The sequence below is a fragment of the Triplophysa dalaica genome, chromosome 10 (assembly GCF_015846415.1).
Source record: "Triplophysa dalaica isolate WHDGS20190420 chromosome 10, ASM1584641v1, whole genome shotgun sequence".
Lineage (NCBI taxonomy): Eukaryota > Metazoa > Chordata > Actinopteri > Cypriniformes > Nemacheilidae > Triplophysa > Triplophysa dalaica.
The window spans coordinates 20,564,628-20,588,440 of record NC_079551.1 but is presented as its reverse complement, the minus strand read 5'-3'; the positions used below and the strand labels follow the sequence as shown (position 1 = coordinate 20,588,440).

At 37.5% G+C, this 23,813-nt stretch overlaps 1 protein-coding gene across 1 annotated transcript in view; it reads left to right on the top strand.

Annotated features, from left to right (window-relative positions):
* Positions 1 to 23,813, top strand: part of LOC130429801 (metabotropic glutamate receptor 7) — a 175,686-nt gene that overhangs the window by 81,681 nt on the left and 70,192 nt on the right. The window contains 3 exon segments of the mRNA XM_056758594.1: positions 7,705 to 7,840; positions 8,237 to 8,391; positions 21,290 to 21,427. Coding sequence (XP_056614572.1) covers positions 7,705 to 7,840; positions 8,237 to 8,391; positions 21,290 to 21,427 — 429 coding nt within the window.

The following is a 23,813-nucleotide window of genomic DNA, read 5'->3' as shown; positions in this document are numbered from 1 at the left end:
TTACTCACCCTCATTCCATTTGATATCAGTTTTACTTTTGTGTAGTATTGAACACAAACGATGATAATATAATGAATATCTGGTTGGGTCAATTCAATACAGAAAATGATCTTCTTTTTAACATTTAATAAACCACTCAAGGGTGTCAGCAGGAATATAAGGCTAATACGTCCGATCATGTACCATCAACTCATATCGCTTTTGTTAAAAAACAACTCAAATAGTGATGGCCGCCACAGCACCGTTTATAACAGAGAACAGTGGTTTAAACTGTGATGATGTGATAGTTTTGAGATCTCTGAAACTTAAAACATTTTTTTCCCTGGTCATTTCAAACCTGTATGACTTTCTTACTTCTGCAGAACATCGCACACAATATCAATATTTTTAAATAAACTTTTCACATTTAGTCTCCAAATTAATGTAGAAACAACAGACCAAAGCCAACATTTTGATAGTACTGCAACTGATGACTCTATTAAAACGATATTTTTTTCTTTATTTTAACCTTAATTATAACCATTTAACATTGTATAATTTAGAGCTACCTTGTCTTACAGGTAGGAAAAATACAGAAGTTGAATTAAGTTCTCAAACACTTTACAGTCTTTAATGCTAAAGCTACAACGCATCGATTCCCTCTTTTCTTTTGTTCGTTTTCATTTAGGATTTTATTTAGCATTTTGAAGTCTGTGTTTATGAAAATCTGATCATTCAAGTACGAAAGAGAACTGAATACTGGTGTACTCATGTCTGACAGAGACTGACAGAGATTCACTGACACATCCCTAAGCCTGTGACTGTTCAGACTGAACCGCTGTCGCGTTGTGTTGTGCCACGTCCCACAGCTAATAGCGGGTTCACACCAAACGTGAATTAAGCGTTTTGCGCTAGTAAATTACATACAAAGTCAATGCAAAGACACGAATTTACGCGAACTAGCGGCAGACAGTGCAAATGACACAAACCGGTCTTCCGCAAATGTTGAAAATAGTTTTCAGATCGCATCACTCATACAAAAATAATGAACTATTTCCGCGAGGTATAAAGAGCTAGGAATGCGATTGTTCGCGTTTGGTGTGAACCCAGCATAAAAGCAGGATCGCGAAGGAGGCCGCCCAAGCCGTGAAGTATCAGCGGCAGCCGTACGGGGAGACTCGGATGCGCCCTCGCGGGTTGGGGAGACGGCGAAGACGGCGGGCGCTGTCTATCTATACTTAATACGACAAAGCAACTGTTTCAATCGTGCATAAATGGTTTATGAATGTGAGCGTGCTTGTAAAATGTAACGCTAGTAGAAAAATTACAACATAAACGGAAGCAGCGTTTAATATTATAACGCGTTAATCTGAAAAAATGTAACGCTTACGTTAACATGTTAACGTGGACTGCCCTAAAAAGAAGATAATATTTTGAAGAACGTTGGTAACCAAACCCAGGCCCCCATTGACTGCCGATGTATGAACACAAAAATGACTTTTCCCAAAATATCTTCTTTTGTGTTCCACAGAAGAAGAAAAAAGCATATACTGTAAGATTACCAGGGTCATTTTCCTAGGAGAAACATTCCCAAAACATCATTTCTGTTTAGGAAACATAATTGAGAAGGATCTTATTTCTCTTTCCCATGACTGCAGTACACCTACGATCCCCCTTTGGGAGAATCATTTCCACCAAATCTAGTGTCTTCACACTGAGCACCAGCACGTCATCTCTGCTCTGATTTCCTCGGTTAATCCGCCTGCCACAGAGCGTCTGATTGCATGTTTGTAGCACGAGTCTCTTCCTCATTTTCATGTTTCATTTAAACAGACCCCTCCACACTCATGTAGCATAAATTACCCCGTAATGACGTGAAGTGTCTTGAATCTCAAACATTTATTTCACTGAGTGTCTCTGATGGCTGTTGAAGCGTCGTGATGAAAAGACGAGACATCAACAGTCTCCAAAGAGCCAATTACCAGAGACCATTCATCAAAACGATTTTCTATTCACCTTCCTGAAGCGATGATCCGTACGATTCAAGAACTGCAACTTTTCGTGACAGGAACGGGAAATCTGTTTATGTAAAAACATTTGTGTATCGCTTATGTGCAGTTAAGTCAAAAGAAAAATATTGGAAAAAAAATGTAAAAAGAGTTTGAAATTTGGCATTTTGCAGGTCAATCATTTTTGTAGCGCTAATAACTAAGAAACAAGTTATCAGATGAGTGCCGTCTCGCTGGCAAATAAAAACTGCTTATGAAAAGCTGACTGTGATATAAAAAGCCAGGAATATTAAAATTTAGTCCATACACCGGGATACAAGTCTGAGATCACATTAAAGATATAGTATATTATTTTACTCTAAAACAAAGAAATGTAAGGACTCAAAGGAATAGTTCACACAAAAATGAAATTCTCTTGTCATTTACTCACCCTCATGCTATCCCAGATGTACTTTTATTGCCTTGTCTTTGTAATGGCACTCGATGGTTCTCAATTTTTGAAGGTCTAAAAAGCACATAGGCTCTACATCCATCATACCAAGTTATTCAGTGGGTTAAAAATGTCTTCTGATGTGAAATGATGGGTTTGTGTGAGAAAAATATTCATTAACTTAAGGTGGTACATAGATCACGCTGCCCTTTGCATGATGTAAGTGTATGGTAAAGCTTTTGGAGCGTAAATTTAAAGTTTGACCAAAAATGATGTCATCATTTTCATATCCTCATGTCATTTCAGACCTGTATGACAGTACACCAAAGATGATATTTTGTAGAATGTTGGTAACCGAACAACTCTGACCCCCATTGACTTCCATTGGTTTTGTGTTTATACAATAGAAGTGAATGGGTTCAGGCTTTGTTTGGTTACTAACGTTCTTCAAAATATCTTCTTTGCTGTACTACAATAGAAAGAAAGTCATACAGGTTTGAAATGACATGAGGGTGAGTATATGATTCATGATTTTTTTACAGAAAATAAGGAAAAACGATAATCTGAACATCTGGGATGGCATTCGAATTTGACTTATAGGTGAACTATTCCTTTAAACTCGATATGATTTTGTATAATTTTATTTATTTTTGAAGATTATGTGCTCATCCGGTTTGTGACAATGGCCATGTTTACTCTTCTGAACAAATCGTCCTATTTCCTTCCTCCCGCTGGACAGCAGAAGATGCTCATTGGAACGTGCTGGGATATCATGGATCATTGGTTACGAGGGGTGAGGAACAGGTTGTTACAGAAGTCGAGCGCATGTGTTTTTTTCTCATTCCAACATCACTCTGAGCATTTTCTCTCTCCAGTGAGCGTAGCATGAGCAGGGAGCAGGGAATCGAAAAACCCAAAGCCGAGTCATTACAGAATGATTTCAAGCTGTTGTCACTCCCCTCTATTATCACCCAGTATGTGCATGTTTGCACTTTTATATAAATGATTACTTAATATTCGTAGGTAAATGAGATTTATTTTTCACGTAATATTAAAATCACATTATTCGTAGTCATGATGTCCTCAAACAAAAGTTTAAGCGTAGTTCATTATGTCCTAATCTAACAATTTCCTTAGCATGACACTTGGATCAAACAGAGATTTTCCTTCGAGAAAGTCATCACGTCTTAAGGTTCGCCCTTAAGATCACGGTGGTCATCTCGGACAGTACAAGATTAGATCTTTGATTCGGGTCAAGCCAACGGAGTCTGATGGAGATGTCTTGAGAACCTAAAGGTGAAATCCGGCTTTAAGGATTTAAGTAACAGTACATACCCTGAGAAATGTCAGTTCCTCTTACTGAACCTAGAGATAGTTCTCGGATATTTTCTCTTTTAGTAAGTTTTAGCTACGTTGTTCACTTCTGAATGTGAGAACTTGCAGTAACATGCAGTGTAAAAAAGAATATGATACACATTATTTATTACAGTGATCTGGGTCTTAAAATGTCATTTTTATACAGGAGGTATAAGACCATTATTCATTGTCTGGTATCGTTTGAAGCCCTTTGAAGCTGCACTGAAAGTGTAATTTTGATCTTCAATCTTTTGGAGTACATAGAAGTCTACTATATGGAGAAAAATCATCAAAAACCTTCATTTCTTTTTGACTAAAGAAACAAATACATAAACATCTTGGATGACATGAGGGTGAGTAAATTATCATGAAAATGTATTTTGAAAATAAATTATCTCAAAATAAGATACCTCATTAATATATCATTTGATAAATGTGTACTCGCAGGCATGCATATCGCAGTTGTTTTATACAACAGCTTTGACTGTGACTCGCTCATAATTTAAAGGCACAGCTGTTGGTTTTATAAGTGCATTTTAAATTTTTCGTTTTAAATCACACAACCGACCAATCGGTGGATTTCCCCCCTGAAAATCAAATCAGAACAGACATACAAAAATATCTACAGTTTATTTGATGAACTGTTGTTGATTTTTAGGTTTTATGGACATAAAAATATAGTTTTCCCCGTCCCCAAAAAATGCTCACGGGGATATTTACGCAGAGGTTCAACTACCTCAAATCATAAGAACATCTTTGTAAGACTCGCCAACAATCGGTGACTCATAATCAATGGCTGGATTTCATTTGAATCATTTCATGGCACGCTGTATAGGGGAAATAAATCAAGGCCAAATCCGCCTCGGTGATTCATGCGCATTATATTGTCAGAATGCGTTGTGTATCTTTCATGGCGTGCGAGTCCCATAGCTAAGAGGGATTTAATTATAATTGGTGTCTGCAGGGCCTGTCCGTGTCAATTTAGCGCCAGTCTTGCCACTTGGTGACATTCTCCTGGAAGACTGTAATTGGTCGGTTAACATTAGTTGACAGATTAATTAACTCACATTAACTCAACTCGAAAGGCCGTAAAGGTTTCCGATTTTTGGCTTCGTCTTTTTACGGCATCAGTGTAATCCGATGGCGCAGTACAGCAGGAAATAACATATCCATCATTCCGCCTTGCAATTTCAGTCATGTCAGCGTATAAAATCGTTGTAATCTCTTTTTGTAATCTTATTGACTGCTGTGGAGTGTAACATATTTCTATGCATTTCATATTAGACTTGTATTCTGCATTACATTTGTTAGATCAAAGTTATGAAACAATCCTTTGTCTTCCTACATTTCCTCTAGCGAAACCCCAGCAGAGTGATATCCGTATGATTATATCGGCCTTTTTCCACGATTCCCACAAACCGATTTGTTAAACGGTTGTAAATAACTTGTTTGCAAGAAATCTTTAAAGCGTGAAACACTATGTCTGCTGGAGACAATCGGTACATCTTTTTGTTTTGTACATCATTCTAAGCATATGAACCTACGTACAATTTTTGTTTGTTTATTTTGCATGTTGGAATCTCAAAGTTTCAAACATTTTTTGAGCCGAATTTGCCGGATAGCTAAAATAACTACAACATTTTTTGATGTGTAAATCCCAAACATGTTTAGATGTAAAGAATTTTATATTAAGTCAAAGAATATTCAGTCATATAGGTCAAAATATGATATTCATCAGGGATGTAGATTTTCAATTATACGTCAATTATTATTAAAATTATCGTAAAATTAACCGATTAATCATAAATCACAAAACACATAGAGAACTCCACATAATAACATCTATAAAATGGAAACATCCACAATGGAAATGCTTTTTATGATATTTCTTGAAACCTTAAGGCACAAAGTATCGTTTAAATTATTGTTCAAATATAATGTTGTTTAATTGTTTACATCCCTTATCTTTGAAGGCCGTATCAGTGTGGGGTGTCCTCATAAATACACCAGATAATGGGAAAGATTCACAGGGTTAAGTGGGATGAATGAATACGCACAGAGAAGCGTGGATGGGGAGTCATTGAGACGAGATGTGAAGTGATGCCAAAATCAATGAGCCCCTTTCCAGAAAAGCCAGCGACTTGTACAAACCGTGAAGGGTTTACTTCACTCGACTGTCCCTTTTTATCACATTTCCGATGTTCTGTTTCCACACTCATAAAAGCGCCACTCCAGGGAAGCTGGCATGGGCTGGAATATTGACGCTGGCTGAACAATAAATTCCCGGGGGCATGTGGAGTCATCATTAACCTGCAAAAATATAAAAAGCTGGGGATGTAATTCACTTTTGGTTTGCAACTCTCCTAGAAAACTGTGAATCAGTTTTTTTCCTAACAGTGAACCTGTGTATCATATCAGGACTATGAGTACTGGGACCCCTAAACACACCGATCACAGCCCTTAAAACTATAAATCTGTAGAAATATTCTTGGTTTCTTTTGAAAATAGATGCTGGGGGTTTGTTGTCTAAAAGAAAATACTTGAATATATAAGTGATGATAAAATGACATGTATTGCTAGACACACATTACTGGTCAAATGCTTAGGATCAGATGCTACTCCTGATCTTAAAAATCGATTAATCTAAAGATGTGTGTTTCAATGTTTGAAATCACTTTTGTAGACCGAAATATATTTGTGTCAACATATTAGTTTAATTTATTAGAAACCCTTATTTGTATTAAACATATTTTTGAAATGGATTATTTGGACCAAATAATAAATAAATAAATAAGCAGTCAATAAGAGTCCAGTGCTAGACTGGATAAAAAAGGCAAAGGGTGGCAACATTAAATATGCTAAAATATAATATAAGTTATTTTGGATGCTTTTAGTCACGACATAATTCCCACAGCTACATTAGTGTTATTTCATGGTTTTGATGGGTTTAATATTATTCTAAACTAGTGGTTCTCAAATTGTTGGCTGTGTTCCCCCGGGGGCCTCCATGATGGATCTGGGGTGGCCCCAGATTTTGTGCAGTTTTATAAAATATAGAAATATATCATAAATGGTATCCAATCCAACATCAGACCACCAAAAATAAGACCATCAAAAGAATTGATGATTATGTATAAAAATAATAAAAATAATATGTTTAAGATTATAAATCTTTATTTGGCGGGCCGAAAAAAGCAATGCATCCTACACAAAGGGGGCCTAACCACTAATCTAAACTGTGGAAAAATATGAATAAAGAGTGATCCTAAACTTTTGAACGGAAGAATAGCTACTGTTACATATCATTTCAAAAAACAAAAATTGGGTCTATAAGATTTTAAATAATATATGAAATACTATGGGAGTCAATGGGGGGTGATCTTTGACAATATTCCAAATATCTTTCTGTGTGTTCGGAAAAAACAAAGAAATGTATACAGGTTTGTAAGAATCTAGGGGGGGAGTAAATGATGACAGAATTTTCATTTTTGGGTGAAGCATCCCTTCAAAAGCCTTCCCTTTAGTGAAGAGTCCACTTGCTGTGTCTGTTTTTCATTCACAGTATCGACTGCTTCAGTTTAGAAGTAAATCAATGTAATAATGACCTTTCCAATAATAATATTGATGATGCTAAATAAAATCTAGTCAAACAAGAGCTTTGCTGTCGATAAAGGAGCGCTTCAGTAGTAACAACAAACATCTGATATTAAATCTTCAAATATCCAGCGGTTTTTTTTTTTATTGATGCGTGTTTGTGAGTGACGTATTCCATTACTGTCTGATTCACACCCATGAAACTTGCAGAAGTGTTGCTGGATTTTGGCGTATCTTGACACTTTTCCGTAGCAGTGTCGTCTAAAGCGTTTCTGCGTGTTGGAGAAGTTCTTCAAGGTGATCGAACTGTTCTTACATCTCTTTTGCTTTCTCTAGGTGGAATCTGCATCGCTCAGTCCCTTAAGATTCCCCATGACCACAAGCAGGCCGATTTTGACAAGATCATCAGGCAGCTGCTGGAGACGCGCTACGCTCGGGCGGTCATCATCTTCGCTTACGACGAGGACATCCGGTAAGCGGTTAACTGCCTTGCCGGACGCTTAGAAGGGGAGCGGAAAATGCGAGAAATGACCACGATAAATTTGATCGTAAAGCTCTCTTCTTAGCACCAAAAAGAATAACGTAAAAGTTCTTGATGACAACTAATCGATACTCTACTGGCTGGGGATGCTATTACTTAGATAAAACTCAAGGGTGCACTTTACGGGTTATATCTTGTTTGGTGTGCAAGCTCAACCGCAAGGGGTATTGATTAATGACATCAGCGGGCCATCAATCAGCAAACTGATTCAAAATTGCTGTTTTGTATTTCCTACATTGATGCTGTAAATGCTAGCCAAGCTCTCTTGAAGAGTATGAGAGGGCTTCAGTGTCATGGTAATGATTCCATGCGTGGGAACGTTCGCAGGGGGATCCTCAACGCCACCAAAAGAGCAGATCAAGTGGGTCATTTCCTCTGGATTGGGTCGGATAGCTGGGGAGCCAAGAACAGCCCAATTCAAGGCCTGGAAGATGCCGCTGTTGGTGCCATCACCATCCTGCCAAAAAGAGCCACCGTTGAAGGTGAGATTGTAGCTTTATTTATTGTTTGTTTTGTGGTTTGCCATTATGATAATGATATCTGGAGGAGACCACATTCAAATTTTTTTTTATAAAATGTAAATCTAAAAGTAGATGTAATGTACTAAACTAAAAAGAATGGAAGCATTGTGCTTTAAGGGAAATTATTTAGAAGATTATAAAATTATAGTCACTGAAGGGAACAAAGCACTTTTAAAGCCCATTGCAATGTAGAGTAATGACTATGAAGATAACAATACCGATAACTATATTTGAGTCCGACGGACAATAACGTAATGTTTATTTTTGCACACACGCTGGAACTTCACATCTTAATTGCATGTGTCCTTTATGGATTTGGATTTGGTCTCATCAGCTGGAACTCAAAATAAAAATACTTTTAATATTTGTTTTAGTAGTGGTGTGGGCTACTTTTGAAGTAAGAACAAATTTGAAACTTTTATAACATTAAAACTATATGTAGTAATTTAAAGTTATTATTTTGCATGAATGGGTCTTTGTTTGTATCTGATGGATCAAGAAATAGTCTTATATTTTATTCCCTATAGAAATCTGATGGTCATATATGAACAATAGTACAGCTGCAGCAAAAATATATGAGACCATTTCAAAATGATTTTCTGAATTTTCTATTCAAAAGTATGTGTTAAGGTAAAATAATCATTTTTGTTTCATTCTGTGAACTACTAATAATAGGTCTCCCAGATTTCAAATAAAATATACAGACCTCAAAAAATATTCATTTTCACTTTTAAACAATAAAACAGCAATTTTCGTACATGCGTTTAGAAAAAGTTCAAACATTTTTTTCATGTGATAATCTAAATTTTTATCACAGTTTTCATGCTGTCCAACCTTTCACATTGCTCTTGGGCGACTTTGTCTGAGGCTGAATATGTCATTAAATCAGAAAGCAACATATTGTTCCTCACAGTAATTTCAGACCCTCAGCTGGCTAAAGGAACGAAAGAAATGTTGGTCTAAAAATAGAAAACACATCTCTAGTGTCTATGAAACTGTGTCACGTTTTATAGAGATGGCACCTGGTGCTTGTGGACATCAGTTTCCGTAAAGCTGAATCATTTTTCACCAGAGAAATCTGAACTCAGCTGGAGGCTTGGACCCGGCTTGACCCGGCTGGCACGACTTTTCATCCGGTCCTTCAATGAAGAAAACCATGGGGTTGGTCTCAGTGCCAGATTTATAAATTAGGACCCAATGGGATCATATTTTGTGGTGGTTACAGGCTAATGATACAAAGCGCTCTGTGGATGAAAGGGGATTGTGTGGCGCAAAAAAGGAATGACCTTGAGGTGCTGGATTCTCTGTGATAATGAGTCCACAGCAAAGAAGGCTTATCACAATACATTGATATCAGTTGAAATATCCAAGTACCAAGCAGATTTGATTCTATAATTTAAGTGTTATTTTACTCCAAGCGACTGCCCTACTCGACTGGCTATTCTTAATAAACAAATGAAAAGCGTCTCTAGATGTTTGTCATTAATGGTGGTGTGGTGCAGAATATTGCAGACTGTAACCCGCACCACCACCGACGTAGAAAGATAAGACTTCATATTTTTTAATGGCTGGTTTGGGGAGGATAGAGTGAGATAACTTCAGGTATCGTATCGTAGCCGCTGTTGTCAGCAAGCGTGATCAGACATAATAAGATTTTATGGGGGTTGAGATCACACACTGGGGGCATCCCTGAAGCCCCCGAAAATAGGGATTGACGATGACATTCGTCTAAAAGCAATGCCCAGACAAGAACCTACAGACTAGCATTTTGCGACTTCTTATGGTATAAAAAATTCATATTGTTATAAAAGATCCATTACATTTTACACAAAGGGCTGGAAATATGGGGGAACGTTGGGGGAAGGTGTCCAGGGAGTGAATTTCAAGAGGGGATGGAGTTTTACCTTAAAATGTAGATGATTTCCATCTTTTTGCATGAAACCCAAACTCCAAACGCTATGCACACTTTATACCTACATTAAGTTGCGTTTTTGGCATCTATGGTTTAAAAATTAGAAAAATGAAATGTCCTCAAGTAGTGCAACTTGTCCTGTCATATTGGCTATTTAGAACTTGCATACTTGTGGTCTTGCAGTTTGAAATACCGTTGCACTGGCATTTTAATTCTACCCAGTACAATAAACATTATAGTACAAGAAGCTGTACTTTTGAGGAAGGGAAGAAATATTCGCCTAAAAAGTAATCAGTTTGAACACACGCCTTCCTCTTATCTTGTTTTCAAACCAGCGGTTTTGTACTCGGGAAAAATCCTTTCCTTGATAATTTCATATTTACATCTTCACCTCACCTGCCAGTTAATCTGACTCTCATGCATGCCATGCAATTCTGCAAATCTAAGTCATGTCACACAGCGAAATGCATTTTCCAGGTATCCACAAAACCGCGATAGCATCTCTCTGCCTGCGGTTGCGTGCGTTGTTTGCCATTTGCTGATAAGTGTGTTGAGCAGTGCTTTGCAGGGTCGAGCAATTGCCCCTGCGTTTCACAGCGCTGATGGAACAATTTGAAAGGCACTCGACAAGGAAAGCATCACACTTAAAGCTTTTTAGACCTGCGAAAACAATTCAATGTAGTATTGCCGGAGAGGGAATGCGCCCCAACGCAGACACCCAATGCAAGCACCGGTGCTTACAAGAAACCTACAACTCCATCTTTCGAGTTGGCTTTTGTTTTTGAAAGTGAACCGATGTTGTCTTTGTGGATAGACAGAAGGCTGCGAGCAATGCAGATGGTTCGCTTTGATCTAATGGCACGGAGCGTATGTGAGTGTTGATGCATAACTGCAGAAGCTGGAGGTTTAGGGCACCATGCAGCTTTCACACCCGGAACATGAAAATGCCACCCAGACTATGTAATCTGTGGTTTAACATCCTTTATCTGATGAGTTTGATTTTATTACCATCTAAATTAGGATTCTAGAGACCCTGTGCTCTTTATGAAGAAATCATTTGAAATAATTGGTATTCCTTGATCTTAATTAAATCCCAGTTGACAGATGTTATTGAGCTTCAGCCTCTGGTTTACCTCAAAGTATGCATATTTTATAGAAAGGTGATTTTTATTATACATCTGGATTGTAAGGTTTGGTGTTCATTTTTAAGATAAAAATAGGTTTTTACATTTTCCCAAGAAAATGCGTGACTCATCTGTGCAAGCCCACATGAAAAAACACAATGACATTTGTTATACTAGAATGAAATACAATAGTTAACTGTAGTGAATTCTGGTATACAATGGTACATTGTAGGGCTAAGTATACACTAACAAAAAGGTCAGTATGTTATCTCATGTTGTTACACGGCTCGTTGGAATGCTTGATTCTGATTGGCCAGTTGCAACATTTGCAACTTCGTTATTCCCAGATAACAACTTCTCAAAACTAATAACACACGGAAACCCTGATGCAACAAATCTTTTAATAACCAACATGACATTATATTTACAAATTTTTAAACCAAATTGCCTGTTCATGACATTTGAAGGGTCTTAACTTAAAACGGAAAGTAAACAGCTTTCCATCGCTTTTAGCATTTGGCTAATAATATATTTCAAATCTCCATTTCAAGTACAGTTTTTTTCTTATGTGGCAAGAAGCCATTTAATAAGTGGGATTATATAGAACCACCCAGTTGTTATCACAAAATAAGGCCTTTCTGTGTGAAACAAGACCCATATTTCTATTATAAAATATGTCTACCTGAACATTATCCATTACCTGTTCACACTAAATCACACTGCAATAAAGTGCAAAATTCAAAACATACGTGAAAATTCAATCATGAGATAATGAACCTCTTACTTATATAAATCTGTAACTACACCTCTGCCTTTATAATGGCAGATGTATATATTATATATATATGTTCATGTTTTGTTACATCACTTCCTTTTGATTCGATTTTGCAATGAACAAAGCAAAACACAGCGTTATCCCAATCTAGGTTTTCTAAAGCCAGATAAATCTTCAGCAGTTATTTTTACGTGGACCACCAAGATGGAAAATGAGACTCGCACTCTGTTTCAAACTCTGTTATAATGTGCTGCCTAAACTTATAGGCCTAAAGACAGAATCTAAACACTTTTGATTGGTTAATGCATTGATGTGTTTGACTGCCTTGGCTTAAATGCTAAACACTCGTCCTTCTAACCCAAAATGTTTATTTTTGTCTTCACATTTCATTTATTGCTCTGAAAATATCACAGGCTAATAAAAACACGGCGATGCAGTGCAATAGCGACTCGTTCACCAGTCAGGTAAACTGTGCTGAAATCTAACTGACAGCCTGTCGGCAAAGATCTCTCCTCTGAAATAACCCAAGAGCTCCAGTGTGACAAGCACTTAGGTAATCAGTTCCCAGCAAACGTGAAACGTTTTTAAACGTTTGTTTTTTGGTTGCCGTAAAACAAATTTCTCGACATTGCATCACCTGCATAAAAGATTCGAAAACATTTTAAAAACACTCCAAAAATAACAGAATGCACATTGAAATATTAATGGTATTTAAGTCGAGACTTCATATGCTTTATGCTACACATAAAAACCAGATTAACTTTTTTGCTCGGACTTCATAGATCAAGACAATGCCTAAGTGGACAACTTGATAATAATCATTTACCAAAATAAGAAAAAAAGGTAATTTTAAAGGTACAGTGGACAAAACGTTTAATAACATTTTATAAAGAGGTCAGTACTGGTCCTTGATTCTGATTGGTTGAGTCGAGTTCTAAGCTGTTATAAAATACCCCGATTTATAACTGCTGACCCCTAAGATAGCCTAAATATAATTTTATTTACTTTATTATATCAAAGCATGCATATGGAATAACCGTTTTATGAAAGCATTAAGCCACGCGTAAGCAATGGGTTACAAGTGCATTTTACAACAGCTAAGGGGGTTTTTATTGCCACCACGCTATTAGCTGTTATAAAATGCACTGCAACCCACTGCTTAATTCTTGAGGCGTATTGCTTTATTTGAAAACATTAATAAAATGAAAAGAAATAGTATAAATATATAATAAACATTTGAGAAACGAACAAAATGTAAATAACATACTATGTTTTCACAACTAAAACAAAACCGTACCAAACATTTGTGAGACATTTTATTTTGGCATTGTGTTAAAAAAATGAAAATGATGTGAATATTCAAGTTTAATTTTACACAATGTTTAAACAATTCGATAATGTGTTGGACTTTTTTATTTCTTATGTATAATACTTTTCTACTTTACTGCAATGTTTACATTTTCAATTTGCTTTTTCAAACCCAGGTTTGCATATTTTACAAAACAGTAACACACAGGGATGTCGTATAAGTTGCATTTTTTTTCCTTTTTTCATGTGTAGTTCTGTTTGTGGTGTTCACAAATCCGCCCAGGTTTCTGATGAGCCATTTATTTTGCTATTAGCATTGTTTTGCTCAACTAAGCAGCCATTCCTTACTTTCTAAACATCAAAGTTTGGTCACCTGCGGTTGTTTGGCCATTATCTTATGATATGGCAGATATCTGACATTCCTGGCCTGGTCTGTAATTGGATCAAACTGCGCACAAAGCGATTTCTCGGAGCCTTATCATGTGGCATTTCTGTCTGGCGGTTTAGTTTTAATTTGGCCATTAGACTCACAGCTGGGGCTCAGGCCTCTGCGCTGACCTCCGACTGAGTTTGTTTGTTTGGGTGCTCATGGTATTTTGTATTAGACATCTTTCCAACAGCAGGGGGCCTGGAATTGTCACTCCGGGATTTCCGATTATGACCCTAAACTCGTAGTGTCGACCCAAAGCGCCATCATCAATTCCATTACAGGAGCATGAATGAGGGATTTTTAACGTTACCATTTATGCTTGCTTTGATAGGAAAACTCTCTTACATCACTCAAATGATATTTCTCTTGAAATTGAATGAATTTTTGTTTTCTTTCTTGTGTTGATGTATTTTGGAAACTGGAAGTTTCTTTGTTTCCAGTTGTTTTATGTAGCAACTGTTTAATTGGACACACATGTGGACACGCCCATAAGTGCCAGATGAGTCATCAATATTTTGTCAGTTTTACCAGAAAATGTATAGATCTGATAAATGTTGGTTATGTTAGCTTTTAAGAATACGCTAGCATTTAAATGGTCTCATGTTACCCGAAACCAATGCGGTTTTCATGGAGTCCTAACAATAAATGTTAGACTGTTGTTTTCCTACCTATTTATATTATAGAAGTTCAACGCAATCTACTGTAGGGATCTTTAGCGCGGGATGCCGATAGATATATTTTCAGATGACAATGAATAATTTAAAGTGTTGCAGGTTTCAATAATTCATGCTGTTTTGCTTTTAATTGAAAGAGCAAATGAGAGATAAACATGTAATAGATATAAGGAATAGATAGATTAACAAAACACACAGATTGTACACAGCAATTGACATGTTACGTTGTGGGTTTAGCATATGTTAAATGCCACTTTGCCCGTGTCATCAAGTGAAATGTAAAAGGTGGTGCAAGGAAGGAAATAACCAGTAGAAATAAAACCTTATATACAGAAAGAAATACTACTTAAAATAAAAAGTTGGGTGGACGTTTGAAGTCTGAATTCGACTACACAAAGACCTTTATAGATAGATTAGTGGTTTCAATGTTATTCACACTTGGCAACAGAGGTGCGATAATTTTGAGTCCAAAAAACATATCTGTCACCCATATCTTTATGAATTATTTGTCTTGCCAACCTGGTCATTTTTTTAACAATGTAGATATTTCGCTCAAATTTTGTTTGTAAAGTGAATCGTTTAAAAAAATACTATTCAAACAAAATCTAAAATAAAGATTCATGGAATCGTACAAAACTAACAATTACTAGAAAAAGCCTAGACTGAAGCCCCATTCCTGACCCAAAATCTAACGCCCCTGTTGCGAAAGCAAATCGAACAAAAATGGTACGAATGAGTTCGTATGAATTCATACAAATTAGCCACATTGTTATAATAGTTCGTTTTTTTCCCGTAAGATTATGTAGTAGTTGCTATAACTTTTCTTTTTGTTACTGCATTTAGCTGACACTTTAATTCAAAGTGACACTTACAGTAAATTAAACAGCGAATCCATGACATTCTATCAGTTAAGCTACAGGAACGCACAACTTAAAATAGTTTTGAATTGCCATGTGGGCAACACCAGTTTAACATTTTTCTGTGTAGTTGCCAATTACGTTATTTTATGCAAAGATTGTTTCAATGTAAATCATCTATTTCCTCAACCGTTCCTCTCATTCACACCCACCCCAACGACATGTTTTACTAGAAGTGATCTGAAGCATCCGTGTGTATTATACTAACCTCATAGGGTTAGACAAATTGCAAGTGCATTAGTCAGTTGCACTTGACAACAACGTTATAGCCGAGACACTCAGAGACTCTTGAAGCGGAGTGACAGCTTGAAGTCTGATCCTTGTTGATTCGAAGATCAGTTTGGTTTGCCTTTCGTCCCTACAGGCTCTGAGCAACGTTTAACCTCGGACCGCACATTAAATCACAGCAAGAAGGCTAAGATCTAGCCTGGCACTAGAGGCTCAGACACTTTATTTGAAGTGTCGTCAGAGCTAGCGATTGTCACCTGAGGTTTCTCGCATGGCTTGATAGGATGAATGCGGCCAACAGCTACTATCAGCATTGACTGGAACTGCTTGGGGGTTGTTTTATCTGAAAACTTGGAATATTTGTTTTTTACGGTAGCTTAATGATTTATAAATGGTTTTGAGGATGTTTAAGGTTGGAGAATTCCTTGACATTGCATTGCATGTGGGTTGCGGAATGGTGTAGGCGTCCACATGAATTAATCTTCCTTGGCAAAGGCTGCTGAAATGCAGAAACGGTGGCTGCCCACATGCATTTCAGAAGAAGTATATTCTGGTTTTTCATTATTCTGATTTAAATTTGTGCAACTTATGCATGCGTTTTGCTATAATATGTATGGTAATGTACAGTCATCTGATCAATATTTAAGCATTAAGATATGTGAGACTGTGCTTTAATATGAATAAACCTCAAAAAGTCTGCATGAAGTGTATCTTCTTGATACGTTCATAATGCAGATTTTTGCTTGTTGTTGAATGCTTGTTTCTGATTGGTTGACGGTCAATAAACTGCATGGCTGTGGAGAAGTTTCAGGATGGTTGCCCATAATACAGTTCCATGTCACTTCATATCAAATCATTTGTTTCAAATAGCCATATACAGTAAGCTTTTATTTTCTGAAATTACTTTTAGAACCCAGAGAACCTTGTCGCTAGCGCTATCCGTTTTTTTATTAAACTATTTTTTTACTACCGAAAAGCTATATTACGCAAAATAGAATATTTTATTCATTTTTATAATTTATTGGTGATTCAAAGCCAGTTATTTCTTGGATGAACTCTTACAGGACCACAACATGTGTACTGTAATAATAGGAATTTATTCGTAACAAAAAATATGAACACCTTTAGGTATGAATCTTCATTGGAGTTGAAATAATTTTATTAGGTTACTTGTTACATGGAGATTCAGAATTCGAGCACAGCTACAGTATGTAGGACACATGGGTTTCTGGTGTGTTCCCATGGGCAACAGCCATTAGCCATATCTGACTGCTCAATGCTGCTGACCAATCAGGATCAAGAGTTCCTGAGAGCCGTGTAATATATGTAGAGAGGGGGGTGATCCTAGTTTTCACACTGAGAACATGTCACAAGATCTCAGTTACTGCATTGTTACATAAATGACATATTTGTGCGTTTGCTCTAGCTGTGGATTTGTTGGTCTAAACACCGGTTTGCTGTATATTTATTTTGTTGTTTTATAAACTATTTCTTGATGGGATGTTCCATCATAAGTGATAACTTAACCCATATAGTTGTGCACGACGGTTGCTGTTGGTGTATGTTGTCACAAACGGTCAACATGTTTTTAATGGACTCTACAGGTTTTAATGGGCAATATTGAAGAAAATGTTAATTTGCTTTTTGTAGAAATGGGCATGTGAGCACCTTTCTATGAAAACTATTAGTGTCAACAAGCCCGGCTCGTAAAATTAGATTACAAAACGATCTGTAATTATAGAATCTGGGGTCAAATGTTATTTATTACGACCGTTTTTTTAAGCCACTTATTTTCTCACAGTCTCCTTCTTCTCACATAATACAATTATTTCAGCTCAAATCAATATTTTGACCTTTTTTGCCCCTTTAATTTGAAATATAGCACAATCGTAAGTGGCTGACTTTGCATTACTACATGTTACTTTGTCAATTGCCTTTACTTTTCCTTCAATTTGGCCCTTTCATGGAGACTTCAGGCAGCTCACACATACAAGAGATGTGCCAGCTGACAGCGTGATGACACAACCACAGCAAAGTGTGACTGATCATTCATTATGACTTTTTCTACTGATGGCCTATTGCAATCGGGAAAGTGTGAAAGCTACTTTAAAAAAAACGATCACACTTCAGCATAGTGGGCAATTCTCGTTATTAACGAAACATTAACTACAACCTTTTATTCATTAAAATCTTAATTTGTTGCTTATTAATAGTAAGTAAGGTAATTGTTAGGTTGAGGTATTGGGTAAGGTTAGGAATGTAAAATATGGTCATGCAGAATATATGCTTTATATGTACCAGTAAACAGCCAATATGCTAATAGTAGGTATGCGTATAATATCTAGTTAATAGTGAGAATTGCCTGGAAAAACGATTGTAAAAGTATTTTCTTGCGTTTTACATTACAGAGCTGTGCATGTTACTGCAGCATGAGCAAGGAATAGTTGACCAAAAAATGAATTTTAATCCAATGTTAACTCAAACAAAACTTCCTGTAGACTTCCGCAAAGAATCAATAACTGTGTAGTAGTTTAAATTTAATCTTATTCAATTAATTTACAATGAAATATGAATAAAAATGAATATGAATATAAATGAAATATAAAGTAAATTGTTATAAAACATCCAAAAATAGACCAGAAGAAACCATCTAGAGATGAGATATGTAATGGTGGCACGCCAGGAGCACGTTTCTTAAAGACGATTCTGGAACATTATTTGTTATAAAAACCCTAATTCTCAAAGTGTTTAATCATTTCCCTAACAATGTAGAAGTATTTTTTATACAAACGCTTTTTATAAAAATATTTATTGTATTAAGCAATGACATAGTGTTTATAAAATGCTAGTTTAATGTTTAATGTTTTTATCACTTTTAGAGAACATTCCCGGTTATCTTGTTTGCTAATGGCAACATATCAAGCATCTGGCAACATGTCAAACCCGAAACACTGACAATAAAAATGTAACACAAATGCGGTAATGTAACACAAAAAACAGTGTCCCGAGACCATTAAACTCATCAATAAAGAACATTATTGCGCTTCCGTAGGTCAGAACGTCTTTTAGACCGCTCGCTCTCATTTGTCGCTTGTCATTTAGCCTCAATCAAGGGTCATTTCTGTTGCCACTTCAAGGCAAAGAGGCTTTTCCCATTCAAATACATTAGGAAGATAAATTATGGATGTGACGCCACTGAAATGGATCGTTTCAAGCTGCCTTTCCATTATTTTTTTATGGCTAGTGGTTTATTGAACATAGCCTTGTGTCTAATCTAATCTTCGTTTCTAATGTAAAGAGGGGTTAGAGAAGTCTTATTTTAGAGACATTGTTAATATTTATTAAAAAGTGACATTACTGGCCAGCAGGGACAGGTGGGTCTGTACCTCCGTCACAGAGGAGGTTCACCGACTGCCTGTTAATTAGCCAGCAAACAGAGCATCTGTTGAACACTTTCAACAAAAGGTGAGGCTTTGAGCTTTGTCCTCCAGACACAAAGAAAATGACACAGGCGTGCCTTTGGGACTTTCTTGTGCGCGGGCTTGTTTACAAATAAGCTGCAATTAGCAGAATTGATGAGAGTATGAGAACCTGCTGAGGAACTGTTTCGCCTGTAGAGTGATGACTAGTGTATGTATTGGTGGGCACCTCTGATGAAGAGGAGGCAGACAGAAGAAGTATGGACTGACTTTACATCCACACCACAGCTCTCGTGAGCCATTCCCATCATGCAGCTTGGGAACTGCAGATAGGTAGGATGCTTGCTCCCATTCAAGTTTATGCAATGCCCAACAGTCCATTAAAGCCGCATCTGGAGACGGGCTTGGGGCAGCTCTGCTGTAGCAGCTACAAGATAAACCTTATCTCTTTCTTAACACTTCTTTTCTAACTAGAGGCAAGAGAGATCCAAACTTCCTTCCTTCGCAGTTTACGAAGAGGATGCAAGCAAAGTTTAAATGAGCTACGACAATGGAAAGTTAGCCGAGTCCTCTGGCGAAATGAAATGTTCTGCTGACCTTTGTCCTTGTAGCGTTACTGTTGATGTAGGCTTGCTTGTGAAAGCCTCATTATGCACAGTTTAGTTTTAGCCTTAATGTCGGGCAACGAGGACAAACCCGAAGGCATCTTATCACGTATCTGGTCTGATAAATGTTTCTTTTTGTCCGCTAATGGCGAACGGTTTGATTAAGAGCTCTGCTGCTTGATGGGGTGCATGTGAAATGAGGATAAAAGTGAACTTGACGTTGTAGCTTTCTCACTGCAAATCTGGTGTGACACATTATCAAAGTAAAAAAAAGGTTTTGCGCACACAAATATACAGACATTTGATGCTTGAAAAAAGGTTTAAACAGATCCTGAATTGTTACAAAAGAAGATAAAACAACCCAAATGGATCGGACTAATGGATATGTGTTCATATATTTGATTAAAATGAATATATATAAAGGAGTTGAAAGTCATTGTTTCATTTTAAAAGAGGTTATATTGTGCTAATACTTGTTTTTCTGTGTCTTTGGTGCGTTATAAGTTGCCCAAGCATCTATTAGACACGTTAAATTGGTAAAACTTAAGTGTCGTAACAGAAGATGCATTCTATCTAAAAGAGAATGCTCAGCCAGACCTTCCTGAAACACCTTGTGTAACCACACCCCCACAAATCTATGTCAGTTCGTGGTGTGATTTAACCAAGACCGCCCAAATGTATACGCAAGTAAGGTGGACATACCTGTCAGTAAAAATTTTTTTAACCTGATGTTCCAAATATGGTAAGAGGCGTTACATTTACGTCACACACTTGCAGTATTGGACCAATCACTACGCACTGGTTAACTGGCCAATCATAGCACACCTTGCTTTTCAGAGCAGTGAGCTTTGTTAAAAATCAGCGCGTTTCAGAGAGGCGGAGCAAAGAGGAGATACAAACATGCACAGTATGTGGAAAATACAGCGTTTTTGAACCTCAAATCGTGCATTACATCTCAAACAAACGATAACATTCGTTTTACCCCGTCATATCACCCCTTTGACCAAGTCTAAAATAAATTCCAAGTAAATTCTCATAATCTACTTTTGAAATAACTAGCATAACGATTTCGATTTCAAGCATTTTTCACTATGATTTCAATATTTGACATGGTCTTATTCTATCAATAATAGGATAGTAGGATAATTAACTCACCACAAATGTTTTGAGCTGGGTTTTCACAAAACGATGACATAATCTTACAGTTTCTTTCCTGCATTTTTTTTGTACTATTCTAATGCCATGCTTTTTACCACCAAAATCCATTTGATGATATTTCACCAGGATGGTCTTTCTTATAAACGCCTGTTGAGTTGCTGGTAACAACACAACATATTCTGCTAAACATCAATGCTGCTTGAGAAATACGATTCTAACTAAATTATGTATCTGTTACAATGAAGTCAAATGCGTATGACATGTAGATAACCTGAGGTTATCATTGACAGCCATGCGTTGTTCTTTCAGGGTTTGATGTCTATTTTACATCGCGCACGCTTGAAAACAATAGAAGGAACGTGTGGTTTGCTGAATTCTGGGAGGAGAACTTCAACTGCAAGCTCATGAGCTCCTCCAAAAGGGAAGACACCAGCAGAAAGTGCACAGGTACATGTTTTTTTTTCTTCTGTCTGGCCAGTCTGAAAATTGTGTTTTTTAAATGGTTTAATATGGGTTTTTGGACTTTGCCAGAACCACGGGTGACCCTGTTGAAAAACAGCTTATGCTGGTTTGGTTTGGTATGTTTTGATAGTGGTTTGTGCTGGTTTAAGCTGGTCGTGTGCTGGTTTAAACTGGTCATGTGCTGCTTTAAGATGGTCCTTAGCTGGCGTTGGATGGCCAAATCAGCATCAAAACATCCCTTACCCAGCATATGCTGTTTTTTTCAACAGGGGGTCCAATATTACGTCATATATGGTATCTTTTGAAAGCTTAGAATCTCAGCTTTCTTACCAGTCCCATCAGTTTTGCACTTGTGTTAAAGAACATTATACGATATGAATTTATCTCCTTATTCATCTTTGTAACCAAGAAACCAGCTTGGCCAAGGCAAGAAAACCAGTTTACCACTACGGTTGCTTTGAGCTGGCTTTGCAGTTTTCCTTTCTCCAAGTTTTGCTCTGCTGTCTCACAAACCCGACAGCTTGTATTAAACCACTTGGAAGTCAAGAATTATGAAAGTTTCCACTGTTTCCCTGCATTCTGTGCCGAACCCTGTCAGGCTCATCGGCTGTAGCTTATTAGCGCAGCGTATCTGAATACAAAGCACATTCTCCTGTGTAACAGAGCTCTCAATTACACGAGCTTCCCTCAGCTCATCATGGCTAGTTCAGCCTGACTGCTTTCCAATACCCACAGAGGTACAAGATAGACTAGGCAGGCATCAAGATTGTCAACTGAAGTTTGGGAATATCCATAACTGGATCACAGAAGCATGCATGAATGCTTTTCTTTTCAGCTTTTAGCATGTTCCTCTGACAGTAACCCAGAACATTTCATTTAACCAATTATATACTTATTAACTGAAGCAGTGCCATTTGTAAACTGCAAATTTAGTCTTAAATTGTCTTTTGTCCTGTAACCCGTTGTGAGGTCGATATCAACACAAGAGGTAAACCATCTGAAGGAGGTAGCGTAATTATCACGAGAATCAATACAATTGACCAGATTCACACTAAATGAAATGCAGGAAAAATAAATTGTTACCCACGTTTGTTCTTGGTTGTAAGATATGTGCCTTCAGATTGCATTGGGATCACCAGCAGCCAAATAACCCTGTAGCCCAAGACTAGTTGCCCACTGGAGCTAAGCAGGGCTGAAACTGGTCAGTTCCTGCATGGGAAACCTGCTGGAAAAGATAGGTTGCTGCTGGAAGAGGTGTCAGTGAGGCCATTAGGGGGTGCTCACCCTGTCTTCTGTGTGGGTCCTTATGCCCCAGTATAGTGACGGGGACACTATACTGTCGATAAGCACCGTCCTTTGGATGAACCGAGGAATGTTAAAGAGAGGTCCTGACTCTCTGTGGTCATTAAAAATCCCAGGATTTTCTTCAAAAAGGAGTAGGGGTGTCACCCAAATTCGGCCATTCGCCTCGATACATAATGACCTCCTAATCATCCCCATATGTACTCTGTCTCCTCCCCACCAATAAGCTGGTATGTTGTGGGTGTTCTGATGTAATATGGCTGCCGTCGCAACATACAGGTGGATGCTGTATATTGGTGGTGCTTGAGGAGATTCCCCTTTCCATATAAAGCACTTTGATTATCAGGAAAAGCGCTATATAAATGTAAAAAAATATTATTTTTATTAATTATATTATGTTTGGGGGGCACGGTGGCTTAGTGGTTAGCACGTTCGCCTCACACCTCCAGGGTTGGGGGTTCAATTCCCATTTCCGACTTGTGTGTGTGGAGTTTGCATGTTCTCCCCGTGCCTCGGGGGTTTCCTCCGGGTACTCCGGTTTCCTCCCCTGGTCCAAAGACATGCATGGTAGGTTGATTGGCATCTCTGGAAAAATTGTCCGTAGGGTGTGAGTGCGTGAGTGAATGAGTGAGTGTGTGTGCCCTGCGATGGGTTGGCACTCCATCCAGGGTCTATCCTGCCTTGATGCCCGATGACTCCTGAGATAGGCGCAGGCTCCCCGTGACCCGAGGTAGTTCGGATAAGCGGTAGAAAATGGAATGGAATGGAATATTATGTTTGTCCCGTTTGCAGATATCTAAATTAAAACTTTGACAACTCGATTAATCAGCCAATGACCTAGACAGCGAGCATACAAGAAAAAGCTCTGCTTCAAAAACTTGCCAGATGCCTTGCTGTATACATACATAGACAGCTGTCTTGTAAGGAAACATCCCACTAAAAAGGAAACGCAGTAACTGTCTGACTTTGTGTATATTGTATTTGAGGGGAATTCTTGCTTACTCTGCTTTCTTTTGCAATTCTTTCCTCTCCATTGACAGAATTATCTGTCATTTATGAGACAACGCTT